At 44.9% G+C, this 21,721-nt stretch overlaps 1 protein-coding gene across 2 annotated transcripts in view; it reads right to left on the bottom strand.

Moving 5' to 3' along the window:
- Positions 1 to 245: 245 nt before the first annotated feature.
- The window catches only part of LAMC1 (laminin subunit gamma 1), a 76,248-nt gene continuing 54,772 nt past the window's right edge, over positions 246 to 21,721 (bottom strand). For both annotated transcript variants that reach the window (XM_023931649.2, XM_023931648.2), the window contains exons 4-28: positions 21,094 to 21,260; positions 19,988 to 20,176; positions 17,584 to 17,701; positions 17,386 to 17,484; positions 17,144 to 17,280; positions 16,179 to 16,301; positions 15,885 to 16,074; positions 15,579 to 15,691; positions 14,052 to 14,273; positions 13,767 to 13,955; positions 12,179 to 12,424; positions 11,737 to 11,890; positions 11,163 to 11,305; positions 10,285 to 10,463; positions 9,974 to 10,130; positions 7,485 to 7,690; positions 7,020 to 7,099; positions 6,551 to 6,688; positions 6,219 to 6,363; positions 5,728 to 5,877; positions 5,219 to 5,333; positions 4,675 to 4,874; positions 4,283 to 4,441; positions 3,684 to 3,783; positions 246 to 3,314 (exon numbers count right to left, since the gene is read on the bottom strand). In XM_023931649.2, the coding sequence (XP_023787417.2) occupies positions 3,058 to 3,314; positions 3,684 to 3,783; positions 4,283 to 4,441; positions 4,675 to 4,874; positions 5,219 to 5,333; positions 5,728 to 5,877; positions 6,219 to 6,363; positions 6,551 to 6,688; positions 7,020 to 7,099; positions 7,485 to 7,690; positions 9,974 to 10,130; positions 10,285 to 10,463; positions 11,163 to 11,305; positions 11,737 to 11,890; positions 12,179 to 12,424; positions 13,767 to 13,955; positions 14,052 to 14,273; positions 15,579 to 15,691; positions 15,885 to 16,074; positions 16,179 to 16,301; positions 17,144 to 17,280; positions 17,386 to 17,484; positions 17,584 to 17,701; positions 19,988 to 20,176; positions 21,094 to 21,260 (3,976 nt within the window). In that variant the 3' untranslated portion in view covers positions 246 to 3,057. The remainder of the gene's footprint in view (positions 3,315 to 3,683; positions 3,784 to 4,282; positions 4,442 to 4,674; positions 4,875 to 5,218; positions 5,334 to 5,727; positions 5,878 to 6,218; positions 6,364 to 6,550; positions 6,689 to 7,019; positions 7,100 to 7,484; positions 7,691 to 9,973; positions 10,131 to 10,284; positions 10,464 to 11,162; positions 11,306 to 11,736; positions 11,891 to 12,178; positions 12,425 to 13,766; positions 13,956 to 14,051; positions 14,274 to 15,578; positions 15,692 to 15,884; positions 16,075 to 16,178; positions 16,302 to 17,143; positions 17,281 to 17,385; positions 17,485 to 17,583; positions 17,702 to 19,987; positions 20,177 to 21,093; positions 21,261 to 21,721) is intronic.

The following is a 21,721-nucleotide window of genomic DNA, read 5'->3' as shown; positions in this document are numbered from 1 at the left end:
TTAAGTCCTGGAAAACCAACAGCTTAAAATCCATCACAGCCATGGCAGTGGAGCAGTGGACACAAGGAAAAAACATCATCCTTGTCATATGTATCCTACCACATGCATTTCTGAGTTTCTTCTCCCTTTTTCCCATACCAAACCAGGTTGTCTAAGGAGCAAGAGGTGAATCTTGCAACCAAGACACATCACCATCAATATCCTACCACCAAAAATAAAATAATACTCAACAGAATACCCAGGTATAAGGGGTTACAAATATTCAGACTTTATTATAAATAAGAAATACCGTTTTATACATAAAAACTGCAAGTGTTATGTTTTATTCACCACCCCAGACAGCAAGACCACAGATCTGTGCTGGAGTGAAGGCACATACTGAGGAGGCCACAGTCAGGAATAAGGTGATGAAGAGATGTCACACGTCATCCATGACACCCAGCACCCCACCAGCAGCTGTCACATCATCACATTATGTAAAGAAATAACTGGACTTATACAATGAATAATGGCTGTAATGAAGTACTGATTAACAGATTGCTTATAAAGATTTTCTTTTATTTAAAAATAAAATTCTGTTAAAAACGGCTTAAGAAAAAAACCAAAAACCCACAAGAAAGCAGGAAACCTTAGGCCTGAGGTCAGCCAGGGCATGCACACATCTTTGCATCTGTTCTTCTCACAGCCTCAGCAGAGGTGATGTGGTCACAGTTCTTCCCAGAGCAACCCAATGTCCCTGTGTGTGCAGGCACAGGGAGCTCTCCTCCAGAGGTGTTTCCAGGCAGGAGGGAAATCCCACAATCATTAAGGGAAGGGATTCAAGAGCCATGCAGACTTTGGGATACCAAATATCCTCTGCCCAGCAGCACTGTCTGCACTAAGCCTCCTGCCTTGCACAGTGGTATCAAGATGCCCCCAAATGCAGCTCTGTGACCACCTCAGCACTGGTCTGGTCTCCCAACAGTACTACAGCTCCTCACGGCCCAGCTGCAAAACCACAGCTCCCGTTCAACTCCTGGCACAGCATCCCAGGGGACAAGTGACACAGAACTGGGTGCTGCAGGCATCATGGGGGGCAGGGCTGGCTTTGGAGACAGGGCTGGAAAGCATCCACCTGACAGGCAAAGATGGGTGCTGGGGATATGATACAGGGAAGCAAGCAGGAACCCAGGTAGAAGAAATCCCAAGTTTTAAGAGAATGATATAGAGAGAAGTGATACATGGTGCACATGCCCCAGTGGCTACAGGGGAAAGCACACAGAGGAGGCCAGGCTGTGCAACTCTGGAAATATGGCTGAATATATTTACACACACATACATACACACGAGAGACTTCCTCACACTATAATCATGATAAAAAAAAAAAAAACCAGAAAAAAAAAATCACATTCACACAAAAACCATAAATTTGAAATAATTAATAGCACCAGTGTGTGTCAGATAATAAGTTCTTCCCCGATACACAAACATACAAAGTTGCATAGTGTTTAAAGATAGATATATATATTGGATCTCAGGGAAAGGGGGGAGGGATGCCAGGCTGGAGGCAAGGAAGAAGCTGCAGAGGATGCTCTTGTCTGGGAGCAAGGGGCTCCTTGCCACACCCACCCAGCACCAATGAGCACTGCCTGGGGAGGGAGCCTGCAGGGAAGCAATGTGAGTAGTGTAAAAGGCAGAGCTGGTGCCTGAGCCTGGCCTGAGGTCCCAGCCCTGCAGCAGCTTTACAGTGACTGGGAGATCTGGAGGCAAAAAGAAAGGAGTGCACTAGGAAATTCCAGCTCTTCCTCCCAGCTTTAAAACAGGCAAAACACCAAAGCAATGGCAGGAGAGATAAAAATCCCACTGTCCTCCTCCAGGAAAAAGATGGGAAGAAAAAAAAACCTTTTCATTTCCACTCATGTGCCCACTTCCTTCTCCACCCAAAGACATTCAGCATGGAGGCCAGTGCAGCTGTTGGAGCTCTCTGTATGGCAGCTCTCCTCTTCAGCAAGACTTGTCCTGCTTCAACAAACTCATCTATCAGTCACATTTCAAGCCCAGAAAACCAGATCCTGTGGAAATTCAGTAGCAACAGATGGAAATGCAGCTTGTGGCTTCCACACTCTGGCAGTCTGGACTACCCAGCAGGCAGCAGCTTTCAAACCAGATCCAAAACTTCTCCACAGAAGTGGGACTGGCAAGACCCATCACTCCACCAGTATCCCATCTTCCCACAGAGCTCCAGAGGCTGCCTTTTTCTCATAGCAATGCATCATCACAGAAAGCATTTCAGAAAGAGGCTTCAGCTATTTTGTCAAAGGCTACCAACACTGCTGGACTGGCCACTAAGTAATGATGAAAAAAATAAATTCACAGGGTTAGAAGTTGGGAAGAAGGATCTGAATTGAGTGCAGCTATACTGGCCATTACAGTAATACTTTGGTAGCCATCCCCTTCCTTCATAGGGGGCTTCAAAGAGCTCCAGGACTGAGGATTTTACAGTCAAAGGGAGAAGACAGGAGAGAAAGTTGTGTTAGTTTTGCCTTGCTGTATACAGCTCACATAGTTATTTCTGAACCACAGTATAAAGAGTCCAGAGCATCTCTCATCCTTGCACTAATTTAAGGGAAACTGTGTCTGAGGAAGAAGGTGGAGAGCTCAGAAAAACAATCTATATAAAAAACCCCTTTGATGCCCAAAGATGGATATTTAATTAATTTGCTTCTCAAAAAAACCCAACCAACCAAAGAAACAAAAAACACCAACAAAAAACCCAAAATAAAACAAAAACAAAACAAACAAAAACTAGAAAAACCCCAAAACAAAACTAACAAAAAAACCCACAAACCCCAAAACAAAAACCAAAACCCCAACCAAAACAAAACAAAAAACAAAACCAAAAAAAAAAAAAAAAAACCAAAAAACCTTTCAACTTATCCTGATTTGAGAAGAAAACAGCGGCTGCGAGCAGCAAAGAGTTGGGGATTTGGAGATGGTAATGTGTGTTAAGGCACTCCATGGCCAAACATGGCTGAATCACCACTCACCATGGCGATTCCCCCCACCCCCAGCGCACCCTTAGGGTTTCTCAATGGACGGGGTGTTGAAACAGCCAGATGGCAAGGTTTTCCTGATGTCTTCTAGGTTGCTAATGTCCTTCAGGATGTCTTCAATGTCCCTGTTGTAGGCCTGTATTGCATCATCTTGCTTCTTGGCTTCTCTCTCAAGGAAAGACACTTTCTTGTCCAGGTCACTATCTTTCATCTGGTTTTTGGCACTGCTCAGGGTACCTTCAATTTCATTCAATTTGTTCAAGTCCACAGTCTCCAGTTGCCCTGAAAAGCCAGAAGCAAATAGTGAAGTGCATTAAAACCCCTTTGACATCCTGGGTGCTCACATGGCTGAGCCCACAGCAGACCTCTACTGGGCCATCTCTGCATTAGAGACAGCTTCTTAAACAGGACCAGCCATATGGGTGATATCTCTACTGCCTCAAGAAGTCTTCAGAAAACCAACACAGAACATTGCCCAAGAAGCTCTGAGGCTACTTAAGAAAGAAAAATACCAAAGTCCTTGCCAAAACTACAAAAACCCCATTTCAAGAGATCAACAGATCCATCTGGTTCCTCAAACAATATTGGCCTGAAAGCCAGCATACATCAGGAAACACTCAAAGGCATAGAGCACATTAAAGACAGTCCTACCTAGTTGATCCAGCAGGTCATTAATGACAGTGAGTAGGCTGTTCACTGAGTTCTTAGCTTTTCTTGCATTGTCTTCTGCCTCCTGGGCAGCCTGTGAGGCCTGTAGGATATAAAAAAACAAGTGAGAGCACAAAAAAGGTGTAGGGGTTACAGAACTGTTGCCTCTCTTCTGCACTTAGTCACCACGTTGCTGCCTCCTCACTCCAGGATAACAATCCTGCACAAAGATCTTTATTACAGGGCTGGGAAGAAGACTGACAATCTTCAAGTGAATTGGTTTTCTGAATATTTCAGGATGAAGATCCCTGAAACCTGAGCAGGATTTTGCAGTAAAAGTGACGATGGAATCAACAGGGCTATACAGTCAGGTTTTAGTTAAAATAAAAGGAAAAGTAGCTCTCAAATTCCAGCAGGAAGCCTATGCTAATGCACTAGAACTTGTCTCCTTTTCAATCTCACTTAAAACTTGGAAGAGTCGGAATACTAGCTGGACCCAGCACTGTCTTTGCAAGAGGAGAACAGGAGGAAAGTCTTAATTGCCAGGACAGCACGGAGAATGCAGCTCCTACCCACTGCTGTCACCTGCCAGCAGCACTTACCTCGCCTGCCATCTTCATATCCTGCTCAGCATTGGCCTGCTTCTGCTTCAGCTCTTTTTCTGCATCCTGCAGCTGCTTCATCACATCATCCACCTCCCTGGCCAGTCCTGTCACGTGAGCAAAGGTCTTGTCGGCTTCGGCTCTGGTAGCAGCAGCACTCTACAGCCAACAAGTGGGAGAGGATGGAAAAAGGTGGTGAAGGCGCAGAACTTCCTTCAGTCAAAACTCCTTTCTCATCAAAATGCACTGATTTCCTATCTTGCCATATTTTGCACTTGCAGTGAGGAATACAGCAGAGAGCACACAGGGCTCACCAGGAAATACTGTAACAGGAGTTCATGCAATCACACAGGAGGATCTCAGTGGGGGCGAGGTGCAGCAGACCCACCCACCTTCTGAACGGAGCTGGCAATTTTCTCAGCATCATCTGCTCTGGCCTTGGCCTCACGGGCATCAGCAGCAGCATTGCCCAGTGCCAGCTCTGCCTGGTGTGTCTTGTTGTTGGCCTCTGCAATGGTCTGGCTGATAGCAGGGATTTTCTTCAGCGCCTCCTCAGCTGCTGTCTTGTTATCATTCACCCGCCTGTCAAAGTCTAAGGGGGGCAAAGCAGATCCTTATTACATGCTCCAGAAGAGACTTGGAATACTCCTTTGATCAAGCTACCCAAGGCTTTGCTGCCCTGACATTGGAGGGATGAAGAGTAAACTGGGGTCAGCTCTCCTTATTGCACATCTTCTGATGCTAAATAAGGAAGTTAAAAGGAAATTTCCAGTCCTGAAAACATCTTTATTTTTTCTTTAAAGTAAAACAAGCCAAAAGAACACACCAAACACCCAGGTAAGAACAATAGCAGGGCCTCTTTAACCAGAATATCATACTGCCAAGTGACTTGTCGCACAAGAACTGAAGGATTCACTCTAAGTGCATCCTCTTTACCTTTCAGATTGCTGAGAATGGTATTGGCCTCCTGTAGTGTGCCACTGCTCTTCCGAGCAGCTTCTTCAGCCAGGGCTTTTGCTGCATCTGCTCGAGCCAAGAGCTGGTCTGCAGTCTGAGGAGACATGATATGTATCAATGTATTCCCCTTTCTGAAGGACAATTGTGTAGGCGTTTGAAAATGCACTGTTAAGCCTCAAACAACAGTGCCATCCAGAACAGCAGTGCCTCCTCTGGGACCAGATGAATGTAGGTACTTTGGGAATACTGTTCTGAATACGAAGTTGACATCACATCTGGCAGATATCTCCTATTCTCCCATACAGCCTCAAAGCCGTTGTTTTTAACAGCTTTCTGCATCTCCTTTCTGGGGCCATTCTTCAGCATTCTTATAATCAGTAAGTAACACTAAGACTGAGTAAGATGAGATCATTTACATCTGGTCAGTTACTTGTCTTTGCCATATTTTTTTTCTCAGGGAACAAAAGCCTGAACAACGTGGAACTTACCTGCTGCTCTGTCTTCCCTTTCTCCAAGAGGTTCTTTACTTCTAGCTCCTTTCCTTTCATATCTTCTCTCAAGTCCTCGTAATCTTTTAGCTTCCTGGCAATTAGTTGATCCAGTTCCTCTGCTTCCTTATTGATCTTATTTGCTTCATTCTGCAGGTGGAAAACATACACACAGATTCCTGAATGCTAAAGAATTCCTGAGCAGGTAGTGAAGTTTTCCACTTCTACATTCAAGCCAAGATGTTTGGAAAACATTTCACTCAAGATTTTTGTCCATCAGAAACTGGGGGAGGTGGGGTTTATGTAGGTGATTTTCTGCATTTAAATATCCTGCATGAGTGTCGGAATTGCGTAAAAGCTGAATTATGCCTAGATAGACAAAAAACCCGCAGAGCGTTCTTATGCAGGGAACATTAGCAGAGCACAGGTAAGGTATGCCAGCAACCTAGCAATCTTCAGGAAATACTGCACATGATGGTGCCCACATGTACCTCTAGCCCTGTGGAATCCACAGTAGGCAGGCTGGTGAGATTAGCATATATCTCCAGGGCTCTGTTTCCAGCTTCCTCTGCCTCCACAAGCACCTTGTTGGCCTGTTTCTCTAGGTCTTGAGAAATATTCCTTGCTTGACTGTACCTGAAAAATCCCCAAGGATACAGTTATGTAACAATATTTTTTGTAGAACTGAACTTAGTAAAAGACTGGAGAGGCTACGAAATTGAAAATCACCTCCCACAACATCCAAAGCATACAGAGGGTTGTCTTAGTTTTAAGCACTGCTCTAAAGTCAGGAAATAAAAGCAATTTTCTTTTACTGACTCACTTCTGGTTGAGCTCATCAATATCAATTGCAGTTTGGTTTTCTCCAGCCAGGGTCTTCATCAGCAGTTGATATGCTTCTGTGGAAGTATCATTTGCAGCCTTGGCTGTACGAACAATCTCATCAGCTTCCTTTTTGTGCCTGGACAAGATGACAGAAGAAAAACAATGCCATTGGATTTGTCAGCCAACAGTTTTTATCCTCAGTTCTTCATTATATTTTCTCTTACTTTTCCTTTTTTCCTTCCCCCAGATTTACATATGGGAGATCCTGAAATATTTGCAATGGAAAATGGTTACCATGTCTCATCCACATGAGTAATTTTTGCCCTCAGTGCTACAGCCATCATCCCTCAGTCTCTTAAGCAGCAAAGGGTGTGTGTTTCCTACCCAGCAAATGAAATTCTGCTTCCCCCTTGCAGGGAAGAGCAGGGCCCTAACTTAGGCCATGAGCATTTCTTGCCACAGCCTACCTTTCTGCCAGCTTACGGGCCTCTTCTGCCAATAGAGTCATGTTGTTGGGGTCCCCAATTTGCTCTGGAGATGTAATGGACTGGAAAAGAAAAAGAAAGGGAAAAAAACCCTTAAAGCTCTTTTTGCAACTTTTATTTGTCTTTGCTTTAAATATTCATTGTCATGATCTAAATGCTTAGAGATGTGTCTAACCTACTTCTCACTTTTCTTAAGCCCATGCAATTTCCACCATGGGTTATCCCTCGAAAAACAATGGTGCTAATACTTATCTAGGACTTTTAATGTTGTTTTGGGCTAAGATACAATCTGTGACTGACAGTAGTGAACTTCCTTCATTGATTTCCCATGATCTTGATGCAAATTTGCTGTACAAGGGAGAAAGCAAGTGGAGAAACACACCAGAGGCACAGAAGGAAAGGCCCTCACCCTCTCCCAGCTGTGTGGGATCTCAGCAGCACACTCACCACGTTGACAGCTGCCATCTTGGCCTTCTCCAGCATATCAGAAGCCAAGCTGATCAGGTCCTCAGTGTCTTCCACCCGCACCCGCGCCTGCTCCACCAGGTTCTCTGTGTCTTGCACCGTGCCTTGGATGTTCCTCAGCCTGTTGAGTTGACTCACTAAGCTGCTGTTGATGTCTCTGAGACGATCCATGAGGCCCTGATCTACGTCTGAAGCACACAACAGAAAAGAGAGGAAGCAAAATTATTTAGAGCAGGAAGAGAAGCTGGAGTAGGCAATGCTGAACTGCAGGCAATGTGTTGGTAGGTTAATCCCCTACTGAAAGGGAACTAGGCAAAGCCATTTCACAAGTCACTTAGTTTTGAGATCAAAGTCATAATCAGAATGTGCACCAAACAGGAGAAATGAAAAGCCATTTACTGCTAATAAGACAATCCTGCTGGGTGTTGGAACTGACCCTAATGGGAGATTTTGTGTTCAGAATCATGTTTTACCTCTCTTGTTGACTTAAAATTACAACAGAGCTGTTCCTCAATGGGTAAAAAATGTCTGTTTTGTGAATTCTCTTTAGCTTATCGCCTAGAAATTCAGCAGAGATGGAAGAATAGTGCAGACATACATCTGTCCACACTCAGGGCAACAATGGCTACTCCAAAGAAAGACAAAACGAGCTCCATACAGAACAGCAAGAAGCTATGTGGAACAGCAAACCCACTCCAAACTCTCTCCAAACCAAAGGTTTGACAAAAGCTGGCAGGATAGAGCCTTGGTTCTCACATATGCAGGACTTGTAAGGCACCAAACTTCACCAAATTTTTGGACCATCAGGTAACTCCCCACAACAGCATTTTAATAATGGAGGCATCACAGCACAGGTATGTGCTTCAACCCAAGGCAGCTACTTTTGAAAAGCTGAGAGTATTACCAAGAATTAAAGTGCAAGCAGAAGCCCATAGAACTCCAAAATTAAGAGTGGTCAAATACCTTGACCTTGCAGCACATCTTAAGTATTGAACGTGAACATCTGACACATTTCAAAAACATACTACCACAGAGAAACAAAAATTACTTCTCTAGGTGTGCACAGATTCTTGCAAGGGTAGTTTTTGTTGCATTTACCTTGCCCTCTTAGTAAGAGAAGAACCTGGAGCTGGGGAAGGGTCTGGAGCATAAGTCTCATGATGAGCAGCCGAAGGAGCTGGGAGGGGTTGAGCCTGGAGAAAAGGAGGCTCAGGGGGAACCTTCTGGCTATCCACAACTCCCTTACAGGAGGGTGCACCCAGGGAGGTAGGGCTCTGCTCCTAAGGAACAGGGACAGGATGAGAGGAAAACAGCTTCAAGCTGTGCCTGGGGAGGTTAGGGTTGGATAGCAGGAAAAATTTCTTCACTTCAAGGGCTGTCCAGCCCTGGTACAGCTGCCCAAAGGAATGGTGGAATCACCATCCCTGGAGGTGGATGTGGCTCTTGGGAGCATGGGTTAGTGGTGGCCTTGGCAGTGCTGGGGGACAGGGAACAGTTGGACTTGATCTTAAGGTTCTTTCCAAATTAAATTATTCTACGATTCCACGACAGAGAGACAGATCAAAAATTCCACCACAAAACCAAATCCATCCCCTCATCTTTCTCCAATCCCCATTCTGCTACCCCCTCATGTGGGAGTATTATCTAGGCACAGATGCCAAGCAGGCAGTATAAATCTACCTCAGCTAAAGCTGAGAAAAGCATAAGCAATCATTCTCACTGGCATGAATCTTCCCAAACAAATGCCAGCATTAGACACGCGTTAACTTTTTCCCAGCTTCACACAAAAGGGACAAACTTTCCCAAAGTGGGTTGAAATCAATGAACCAACATCTTTTGCTGCAAAGTCAATAGTTTTCTTCAGGGTTCTCTTTTCCAAAACAAGCATTATCTTATACATTAAAGAAACACTAAGGACAAACTACTGTCACAGACATGACAAACACCATGCTCACAGATATCCCATGGTAGGGGTGACAACACAACAATCATTTTGAAACAGAGTGTAACAGGAAAAATAGCACTCTTCAGAATATTCTACACTTTCTGGTGGGATAATTCAGTTTGCCACCAGGATTTTGAAGCCTTCATTCTGATCACTGATATATCTGATATCCCAACAAGAACTACTTAATCCCAAGATGTCTGAGCAAATTTAAAGCATAGTAAGTATACTGGAAAGTTTTCTGCATTGAGAAAAGAGGGTAACACATAAAACACTTCCATCCACACAGAACTAGAGACAGATCTTTACTTCCGTGTACAACAAAGACTGCTGGTAGAATAGCATGAATAAAAGCACAGCCATCGTTGTTTTGAAAATAACATTCACTAACTCAGTGCTGCCTGAAATTGCTGTCAGTCTTGGAGCACAGTACTGGTTTGAAATAAAACATGCTGTCTACAAAGGGAACAGGAACATCAGGCAAAGAACTGATTTAGCTGGTCCATGCCTGATCAGGTCAACTCACCTTTGCTCTTTTGTGCTTCATGGAGCAACTCTGTAACTTCTCTTTCTGCCTGCTTCAACCTCTCTTCAAAGGCTTCATCAGTTACAGTTTCTTCTCTGGTACCCAGATTTGCTATAAGATTTTCCAACTCCTGCAGTCTTTGACGCTGCTCTGCTACCTACATGAGAGGAATAGAACACAGCTATGACACAGCAAAGCACCTTGAGCCACTCTGCTTTCAGCAACCACCAACAGCCATGGGCCAGCATGCTGCACAGGTGGATACATGCCACCATCTCCAGCGGTATCAACAGAAGTGTCTGTGCCATTACCTTATCTTTCACTAATCTGTAACAGGCTGGACACTCCTGGCAGCCTGGCCACGAGCGGTTGTAGAAATAGTTCTCCTCACACTGGTTGCAGCGGCTCCCCACGAAGCCTTCCTTGCACTCACAGTGACCATTCTCCTGGCACTGCAGGGACTGCGCGCCCTCAGGATCACAGTCACAAGCTGCAGGGAAGTTAAACCTCAGTCAGACTGCAGTAGAGGCAGAAACACCCAAAAACTCCCAGGCTAAGAGGATATCCTTAATACCCTAAAACACCTGTAAGAGCTATGGGGCAGAAACCCACAGTTGGACCTCACTCCTAACTGTAGTGCTTCTACTCACAAGCAGGATCCAACATTCACTCTGTGTGTTCAGTGTTATTATGACCTCTCCCACAAAGCATCATGCTACCCCACTGCATTATAACCAACTGCAGTTACTTTTCCTGCTCTTTACAGGCAGGGATATCAATGAGGAAAGTTTGGATCATCCCTCTTTGCATTCATGTTTACAAGATCAGTTGCTCCTCAAGACAGAACCTGTATACTGAGGACACCTGCAGAGTAACTGTGAAGGAACACATCAGAAAACAGGGCTGTTGGAGGCTAAGATGCAGAGAATGTGTTTACACCAAGAATAAATAGGTATCTACTAAGTTGGATATCTAGTAAGTTGGATAAAAAAAAGTGACAAATGAAGGAGATAAACTATAGCACAGAAATCAAATTTCATCACCCACAGAGTGGACATAAAAGTGCCAACTTCGGCTGTGATGAGGAGCGAGGTGACAAAATACCTTCCTAGAGGTAGAAGGAAAGCAAAGGCAAGGTTGGGTGTGTAACACCCTTCCAATGTGCCTCGCTTTGGCCCCTGAGACTTACGTTTACAGCCTTCAGAGCCAAAGCCGAAGTGGTTTGCCTCACATCTATCACAATGCTGGCCGGTGACGCCTGGCTGGCACTCGCACTGTCCTGTTTGGATGTCACACTGCCCACTGGTGGAGCCCAGCACATGGCAGTTGCACCTGGGGGAGGCAGACACACATCAGATGTGACACAGAAGGGACACGTGGAGCAAAGTGACTCTCTGAAGAGCACAGCTCAACATTTGCATTTGCCAAAAGCCATTTTTCTTGCTGCAGGCGAGGCACTGAGCTTCTGAACCATGCAAGGTCACTTGCTGCCTGCACTAAAGAAGAACCCAAGAACCCCTGCTACAATCACAAAGTCATGCAGCAGTTTTCTATTTAAAACCCTGATTTAAAGCTCTTTATAAAGCTATTTATAAGTCAGGCTTTTTTATACAGCCTTCGTAGCTGCTCCCTGACTACTGCTCCTCCCCACCCACAGCAGCAGAGGCATACCTGTTACTTGTGGCAAACATCACATTCCTGCACAATGTAAGCAAAGACCCTCCAAAACCAGGGTCTCTGCCCCAAGCCAAGACAAACCTCACCTCTCACAGCCACGTCCACTCTGGAGGTTGAAGAATCCAGGCTCACAGGCACTGCAGTCCCTCCCAGTGACATGAGACAAGCACTCACACTGCCCAGTCACTTGATTGCAAATCGTCTGCTGATTCACTGTGCCGTAGGGATTGCAGTGACAAGCTGCAAAAATAAAAAGGTATGGAGAAATGTGCACAAAGTTAGAAATCCCTTGTGGTGTTGGTATTTACCCTAATGGGCCTGGATCCAAACCACATGGCCACCCAGCACCTGCCTTGCACAATGCTTTTGCCATGATAGCACTAAGTGCCCACAAAACACAAGGATTTTAGCAAGCTCAAACCACCAAATCAGGATAAAGCCACACATTGCTGCTAATGGGCACAAGTGACAGCCTGACAGCAGCTCTTGGGGACGAAACCATTTTTAAACGCAAGAAGCAAATCTCACCTCTGCACTTGTCAGAGGGGTCAGGGGCCAGGGGGTTTCCAAAGAAGCCATCCTTGCAGCGGTCGCAGTAAAAGCCAGCAGTGTTGTAGATGCACTTGAGGCACTCGCCAGTCTGGCGGTCACAGTTGCCCACAGCATTCGGGTCGATGTTGTTGTTGCACTGGCATAGGCGGCAGGGCCTCATGGCACCTTTTTTGCCCAGTGGGTCTCCGAAATAGGCATCATCACACAGCTCACACCTCTTGCCTGGGACACAATACAGACATGGGTGCTGCACAGAAAGCCCTTTGCTGCCATCTCACATGGATTCAGTAGTGCCTTCTGAAAAGTAAACTCTTCAGCTTCTCCCCTTTCATCCTTCTGTTGGGGCCAGATACAAATCCCTCCTCATCTCTAAATTCAAGTTGATTTTTCACTTTGCATTATGAACTTTGCATTATGAATCATTTCCATTCTTCCTTTCCCTCCTATCTCTTTAAGCCAAACCTATTTGCTGCAATTTGTTCTTAATTTAAGAATCTGAATGGGTAGAGTTCCATGGGGCATCACTGCTCCAGGAAGCTCCTCTGCCAATGAGACCTGCTGAACCTCCACAGGCAACCACTGAAGCATCTGATTCAGTAGCTTCCTACACTTATTGCAGATCTAACCTTGCCAGCCAGTTATGAGCTCCATTTCTTAGACAGTTCTTGCACAAACCCCCTTTTTCCTCACACCCCAAAAAGGTGGTGTGAGTCAGGAGGAACTCTTCTGTAATCACGTAGCTACAAGAAAGATCAGCTGCTACAGACACTTGAGTTGAAGGGAACCTGGGGCCTGGATTCTGCTTCAATTCACAATGCAGTGGCACTCACAGGAACCCCCATGAGCTGCTTATGTGCTTGGTTAGAGGCTTTCCTAAGCATTCAAGAATTTACAGGTATTCTTTACTTTGGATTCTGCCATGCCAAGCATAAAATCAGCAGAGAAGCACGAAGGCTGCCAACCATCCTATGGCTTCCTTGCTGGTTGCAGGCAGAAAAGTTTCTGCTTAACAACTCAGCTACATGCTTGGACTTCACAGCTTATTGCTAAGAAGAAAAGATCTGCATCTGTTCACATATTTCTCCTTAAAATTGCTGAGCACTAGTTTGATCCTGTATTTTCTTGGGCAGTGTTCATGAGTCACTGCAGCCTTCCTGCTCTCCCTAGGAAGCATCCTGTAGTGTCTTACTCGCTGGCAAACTGCACCTTCTAATTTTATTTCAGTTTGACCTACCTTCCTGGCTCTTTTAAATCTATTTTCTGCCCAACACCATGCCATCATCAGAGCTCTACTGGAAGGCAGTATGGCTCTCCTATACAGCACAGAAATGGTCAGACTTTTTAGATCAAGCCTTTTGTTCTCAAGAAACAGGCATGAAAAATATGTGAAGCCCCAAGCCTCACACAGGACAAAAAATAGGGCTGAAAAAGGTAGAAGGATTTGGACCAGAAGACACAGCAGCTTTCAGAGCTACTCACTGTGGATCAGAGAACAAGAACTAGCAGGAGATACATTTTCACAAGCATGTGCATGTAGAAAAAGATGTTTTGTGTAGGAACACACCTGTAGTGCCAGCCTGACAGCTGGTGCACACAACCTCCTTGGTGCGGGGCACAATGGCACAGCTTGAGATGCCTGGGCATGGGCAGGGCTGGCAATCCGAGGTTGTGCCAGCTGTGGCATCGCCATAATACCCATCGCTGCACTTCTCACAGTGAGTCCCCGCTGTGTTATCCCTGCAATTGCACATGCCTGGAATAGAGAAGGACATGAGTTTTGCTTCACTGTCCAATCCAGAAAAGAAGAACCATCCTCTTGTTTCTCCCCATTTACTCAGTCCCCCCTTACCCGTCTCAGGATCACATGTCTCGCTGTGCCCGTTGCATGTGCAAGGCACGCAGGGGCTGTAGGGCCCGAGGCTTGGGGTCTCTCGCCGGTACCCAGAGGTGCAACGCTCACAGAACTGCCCCTCATATCCCACTGGACATGAGCAGCTCTCCACCCAGGCCACAGGCACACCAGGTCCGGGACGAGCACTTGTGATGGTGACATCATCCAGGTGACCGGCACCTAGAAAGCACCAAGGGGAAAACCCTTTGTAACCAAAAAGGCCATCATCACTGCTTCTCCAAACACAGCTGAATGGTATGAGGGACAGACAGGTGGCTGCTTGCAGTTGGTAAGGTGAATCAAGATGCAAAACCTCCAGGAAGGTTTAGAGAGATGAGAAAAGATGCACTAGAGCTCACCAAGGGAACATGCAGGGTAGGAAAGCTGAGAATGACAATATCAAGGAAAATCTGAGAAGAGCAAAGCAAGTACAGTCAATTAAAATTAAGTTATATTTTACATGTGTATGGTTTCCACTTCCAAATCAAATACCAACATCAAATCCTGGCTTTCAAGACAGAACAGACCATGTCTCTATTATAATACACTGCAAACCACACCTTGGGATAAACTCTTCAATTATTCCTCTTAAGCCATTCCTTCCTCTGGCATTTCAGCATTTTACTCCTCTACTGCCAGCCTCTACCCTGGAGCAAAACAGAGCCCAGACACAACATAGCTGGCTTTTGATTTATACCACTAGGTTTACACCACTGCAGCAGCTCCAGTGCACTAAGTAGAACCTCAGCTCCTACATACTAGCAATGGCTACAGCACTCAGGGATGGTTTGCTCCACACTTATCTTCCATTGCACAACCACACATTCCTCATTCTGGGCCACCCCTCTGAAAATACTTGCAGTTTTCCCACCTTTCCCAAATGCAAATTCATCCTTTGCATCTTTCTGCAAAAATTCTTCATTGCATAGTAATACCTAAAGACATATTTTTGCTTCTAATTCATGCAATTTTTATAAATCTTCATTATGAGGACTTTCACTCAGGTTCTGCACGGATGGCATTTTAGACCTTGTCCTTCCCATTTGTCATGTCAAGGCAAGACCCAGAAAGAGGAGGGATGTAACCATTTCCAGTGTAGCGAAACTTAAAGCCAAGTGTTGTAAACTTCCTACATCTTACCATGTCCTTCAGTACTCTGTACTATGTATTTTACCAATCAGAGGATAGTTGCTATAAAACAAAGTAAAATTCCCATGTCTAGAGCAAGGAATCAGAAGTTGATAAGTGTTCAGCTTTCAGACATTCAAAGACAACACTTTTCTTTCCCATATCTTCTTTGGGAGGCCTGGAAGAAGATGCTACACAGGAAAAAGCCAGGAAAAGGAAAGTCAGGTGAAAAGCCATTAGCACAAGCTTTGCCAAATAAGCTGCCACAGCTGTTTACGGCTGGACCCTACAATGAAGCAACCCAAGCACTAGACAAATGAGTTTGCCCCCTCTTCTACGACATTCTGCTCAGCTTACTTCTCTCACTGTATGTCCCACGGATCTTGATGGAAGTCAAGTTGTAGAGAAGCTTTTGGAATTCAAATGCCGTAAGAGCAGGCCTCCACGGGTAATCTGCAGCCTCATGGAGCCTGGGAAGAAGAGCCAAGCATCATCAGCACAGCTTTCAGCTGCTAACAGCTGCACCCTCTCAAAAGCTTCCTTGCAACAATGCTGTGCTATTGCAACATCACCCACATAAGTTTAAACCTAATGATCTCTGTTTCCTCAAGACCTCAGAGGCCAAAGGCAGCCCAGTCCAGGTGACAGCTGTTCCCATTGTACCTGAAGGTGTAGGTCTGCACATTCTCACTGGGGTAGGAGTTGCCCTGGGCAATGAGAGGCACTGACACCCTCAGCCCAGCTCCTTCCAGCACCAGGTCTTCTGCAGAGAGGCGTGTGTCCCGCCTGTCCACATGGAAGGAGAAAGTCAGGTTTTGCCCGTAACTCAAAACCTGGTTGCCCAAGAACTTGCCTGAAAGGGGAAGAAATCCTTATGGTTAGGGGACAGGGATATGGTTAGGGATATTTCTGTGCTGCACAAGCAGCACAGAAAGCCATGCTTTTAGAATGACCTACGGGGTGCAACGAAGTACATGGGAAAGTAGGTGTCTGAGATAACGGAGATATCTTGGGTCTCAGCACTCCATTGGAGCAAGACTTCCGAGCCATCACGCTGCTCAGCACGCCACTCATCCTCTCCTGAAGAATCAGAAGGGCAAGAATTAACACCCTTGTAAGATGGAGACTTGCACACACTTCTCGTATCACGTTGTTCATATCTTAGTTAATTTGATGTGCATGGGCATTGACAGGCTGCAGAAAGCAGCTGTCCAGAATTTAGATAGTAAACACCATCTTTCTAATTTAAGCCCCTAACTCAAGTGCTGGCTTGAAACTTCTGAACTCTGAACACTCTGACAACTACTTGTCCAAAACCTTCTTTTCTAAAGAGCTTAAGCAGAGATAGAAAAACCTGCAGTCCCCTACAACTTGTTGCAACCTTTGTACAAACTGCTCTCCAGTAGAATTTTAATTAAAAATATGTTCTTTTCAGACTACACAGCATGAAAACATGCATACACATGAAACTGACTGCATAAAAAACCAAATTTTTCCTAGGCTTACAGACTCATTGGAAACACAATTGTGTTTTATTCAGACCTGTGTAAATCCTGAATCTAAAGTGATTTTGATCCTCCCAGTCAGAAAGTCCTGATTTGGTTCTAGAACTGAGGAAACTGCTTTGTCAACACACCTCTTAGGCTAGGGAAGGTTTATATTTGCAATTCCCAATTGCAGCTGCATGGTGTACAATAACTGTGTGCCCAAGGCCAGAGCTGTGAAATCATTCTTCCCCATCTGAACAAACAAGCTGCAGATATGGAAGCTCCAGGTAGCTTCAGCACTTCCAAAAGAGGAATCCTAGACCTGCCTGCACAAGGTTTGTAGTCTTGCACAGAAAGGAAGGAGTTGGGTTTTTTAACTGCTTCTGACTTGAGTCTACAGCCCAACCTGTGATACAGAAGAAAGCTCAATTTTACCAAACTCGAAGCTGGATGTGATGTTATAGATACTGTAGCCCACAGCACTTGTGCAGACTGAAGAGTGTCCAAAACAGAAGCAGGGGGTACAGCCTCTTGGGTTGGAGGAATCCAGATGGAAAAATCCAGGTTTGCATCTGAAGATGCGAAGGAAAGAGAATTAATTTCCCTGATGCTTAAACCCAGGTCCTCGCTCAAATATTTTTCATTTTTGGAACAAAGCCATGGGAAGAAAAACTCACCTCTCACAGTGGAATCCTTCCACACTGTCCTTGCACGCACATCGCCCTGTCTCAATGTTGCATTCCCCTGTGCTACCAGCAGCATTGCAAGAACATGGCCTGGTAGAGTCAGGAGAGAGATTAGTTCAGTAAGAGCCATGTAGAGAAAACTTCTAAAAAAGCCTAGTTTTCCTTTTAGAGAGCTGCAATCCTCCTTACCTGCACCCAGCTTCAGAGAGGGAGTGGAACCCTGGCTGGCACCTGTCACACTTGTCCCCCATCACACCAGGTTTGCAGCTGCACTGGCCGTAGCTGTCGCACTGTGTGCTGAGGGAGCCTATGGGGGGAACAGGGACAGGCACCTCAGCACACATATATGGCTCCATCAGCTATACAAACTTTACAAAACAGACAAGAAATAAGGAAGAAGAAAGTGGGAAGCACAGCCTCAAGCTGATTGGATGACAGTTTACCTAAAGACTGCCTCGAGTTCACAGGGATTTTAGATAGACAGATAAAAATATATAAATATAATATTTATAAATATATATTAATAGATATAAACAATATATATATATTTATATACAAAATATAATTTTAACTTCAAACTGCCTTCTCCTGCTTCATCCTCATTTGCATGCCTCCAATTCCACATCTGTTTTACTCTGCAATATGTAATTTCCAAGATTTTATTCCCTGAATCCCTTGTGTTCCCCCTAATCAGCATCTCCCCTTTCCCTGACCTCTTCCTTTCACACTCCCAATTTCCTTCTCTGACTCCTAAGTTGCATTTAAAGACTAAACTGCCTCTTTTTGAAGCAAGGCTGCATGTACCACTATGAATCCTAGTAAACTCTTGAGCAAAACCCTCATTTTTGGAAGGACGCCTTACTCAGTACTGCTCCATTCAAGTGGTGCTGCACAAGAAGCAGTAGCAGGTTTCTTTAATCCATAGCGGACAAAATGCTTTCTCCCAAGCATTCATGTAGCTGCCAGCTCAGAGCTGCCAGCACTGTAAGAGTCAACTACCAGGACAAAAATATTTTAATATACAGAAATAGTTGTTTGTTTCCACTTCAATCCACATCAGAAAATTTTAGCAAAGGGAAGAGTTATAAGATGATTAGGCTGGATGGCACAAAACCATTATCATATACAGCTGAAGTTCAAATGCGCTTTGCAGTCCCTTTAATGAAATAATAAACAAACAAACAAACAAATAATCCTTTTGGATTATTTAGGAAAAAGGAGTACTTGACAAAAAAATACCAATCTGAACATATCCAGGAGTGGTTTTGTTAGGATTGGTATTTCAGGGCATTCACACCCTGGGTGTCAGTGTGTCACAGCATACAAGCTGATGGATAAGTTATAAAGGCCTCTGAAAGCTGTCCTTAAAGACCTAAGAAGTCACCTTCCTGCATCTTTTCGACTGTCTCAGCTGATATCAACCCTCATCCCTCTTAAAGTAAGGTCTAACACAAAGATCCAGGAAAGCAGTCAGAAGAAGAAAGGGCCTTTATTGGTCAAAAATTTCACAACTGAATGACTTCTTGACAAAATTAGATAGGAGATGCACCCTGGCAGACCTCTCCCTGGTTGTTTTTAGGGCATGATGCAAGCAATGACTTATGTCAGCTACTCTTTTGAAACCTCACATCATATCTTACTATGTGTGTTACCCTTTTCCCTCCTTCCACTTTACTTGCTATGGGCTGGTGTAGTTATGGGATCCCTCCTTACAGGTTAAGTGTATGGGAATGGAGAACAAGACTCAGAGCACTGCTCAACTTGTGACTGAAGTGTACTAAGTCTAGCGGGCTGCAAGCCCTGGCAAGTCAAGGCAGAACCCTGAATGAAGCAAAAGGTGTGCTTGGTATGCTTTGTTTAAGATAAATCATGCAGGACCGTACATGCCTGTGCAGGTCTGTGCAAGGCTATGATTTAGCAATGTTACTAAGAAATATGATTGTTACTAATTTTAGCTATAGCTGAAAAAGTATAAATACTTTTGGAATCAATAAACGGCTTAATTGATGCAAATCATGGAGACCCTGTCTCATCAATTGCCAACATAAGTGGTTCCCTTCACAACAAAAGATTTATTTTCCTGCCAGAATTAACCCCATCCCTGTTTTTTCAACTGGAGTTTAACTACATATTTTGAGTTTACTTTTTTTTACCTCATCTCACCCCCTTTTGTGTTTAATGTTCCACTGGTTTGTATTTATACTGCTTGGATACTAAGTAGGAGAAACTGATGCAGCAGCTAAAGTTTACTACAACTTCTCAGCATGAACCACTTCCAGAAATACCCACTCACATCATCTTGGTTATTAAGAATTTAAATGAGTTCTTTAGTACTGGAAGCATCCAGGAAAAAAAAAAATCTATTTCAGAATACATTTAGAGAAGTAAATGCTGCAGAGGTGACCCATCTGCCCCTGCCACCCTAACCCCATTTAGATCCAAGGGTAAGTTAAACCGAAATACAACCCAGTAAGTATTTCCTACATGTAGGAAACTCTTTTTACCCGGAGTTTGCAATGAGCTGCATGGCCTAAAGAAGAGGTGCGTTTGTGCATGGAAGTTTGCAAGCAGCTGTGTTTGCAGCACTGCTTACCGACTGGATTGCAGCTGCATGGCAGACAGGCCTCATCACTGGCCAGGCGGTAGAAGCTGTCCCGGCAGCGCTCGCAGTGGGGTCCATCTGTGTTGCCGGCACAGGCGGTGCAGTGGCCGCCATGGCCTGTGGCGCGGTACAACTCAGGGTCAAAGTAGCACTCCTGGGACCGCCCGTTGCAGTCGCATGCTGCAAAGACAGGGCACTATCAGTGACCAGCCCATCCCAACAGCACAAAACTCACCCTGAACAGTTCAGCTGTAAAGGAGTTGGAGTTTTTAATCACTCCAAGACCTGAAACAAACTTGAGACCATTCTCATCAATGCCCAAAAGAAAACCAGCATTTTCTACCCCACTTCTTTCGACATCAGGCTGCCACTTGCAGTCAAAATGTCCTCCCACAGCATCCCCGATCTCTGTCATCCAAACAAGCATGAAAAAGTTACATGAGGCTACTCCATGCTGTAATGAAAGCTTCTCTCCTGGACTGCAAATCCTGGGACAGTGGGACATCCCAATTTCACCAGCCCATTGAGGGAAGCAACAGACAGCTGTGACCTATCTAGACACACAGAAGTCAGACAGGAAGAAAACTTTTTTGTCTGAAAAAGTTTCCCCATAAAGTAAACTACGAGGTGCCACGGTCTGGGACAAAACACCAAGCAAATTTGTGTTCCATGACAGAGACCTGCATTTGCGGTCCAGAAATTAGATTAAATAATCAACAGGTAACTGTAAAAACCAATAGCCCAAACACAAAAATCAGCTGATGCTAAATGAAGTGGTTTTGGAAGGGCAATTATACTCCAGCATAGTAAACAGATTTTTTTTTTCCCATGGGTCTCATAAAGTACAAGCCTGTACATTTTTGCAGGACACCTCTTTCTTAAAGGTGGTTCCTGTCTTTCTCCAGAAAGAAGATGCCCATTCCTAGGGCAGGACTCCCACAGGACAGGAGTGGAATGACCAACAGTCCCATGAACTGTGCTTAATGCTGACTAATTGTAACTGAGACAAATTAAAACAAGGCAGGGCCAGCTTGTGGCTGCCAGCAGAGGCAGGGGACCCTGTTCCAGACAAGCTGTCCGCAGGTGCAACCACATACGCAGGCACTCGTTGGCGCTCTCTGCGGTTGCCCTCCTCCATGGGCGGTCGTTGAAGAAAGGAAGGCACTTTTCACAGTCCACTCCGAAGGTGTTGTGCTTGCAGTTGCAGACCAGCTTCCCAAGCTCATTCTTCACACACTCGCTTGCGTGCCCGTTGCATTTGCATCTGGTTCAGGAGAGGTAAGGAACAGGTATTAAAACTCCAGGGCTCCAGGTCACTCACAATGCAACACCAAAAAACAGGGCCCAGATATCAAAATCTGAGATGAGAGAAATTTGAAGGTAGATGATTACAACAAAATCAAGACCAACACTGCTGTCATTCAGTCTGGAGAAGAGGGGGCATCATGGATATCTTATGGAGGCCCTTCTAAAAAGGGTTTTACAAGATAGAGAGAAACTTTATCAGGGCCTGTAGTGATGGGACAAGGGACAGTAATTTCAAACACCTTTCAAATTTTAATTTAAAAGATGGTGGGGTTAGATTGGACATAAGGAATAAATGTTCAACAATGAGGGTGGTGGGACACTGGCACAGGTTGCCAAGAGAAGCTGTGTCTGCCCCATCCCCAGAAGTGTCCAAGGCCAGGCTGCACAGGGCTTGGAGCAACCTGGGATAATGGAATG

The sequence above is a fragment of the Cyanistes caeruleus genome, chromosome 9 (assembly GCF_971803275.1).
Source record: "Cyanistes caeruleus chromosome 9, bCyaCae1.hap1.1, whole genome shotgun sequence".
Taxonomy (NCBI): Eukaryota; Metazoa; Chordata; class Aves; order Passeriformes; family Paridae; genus Cyanistes; species Cyanistes caeruleus.
The sequence above is the reverse complement of the archived record's forward strand: the minus strand, read 5'-3'. Positions and strand labels throughout refer to the sequence as shown.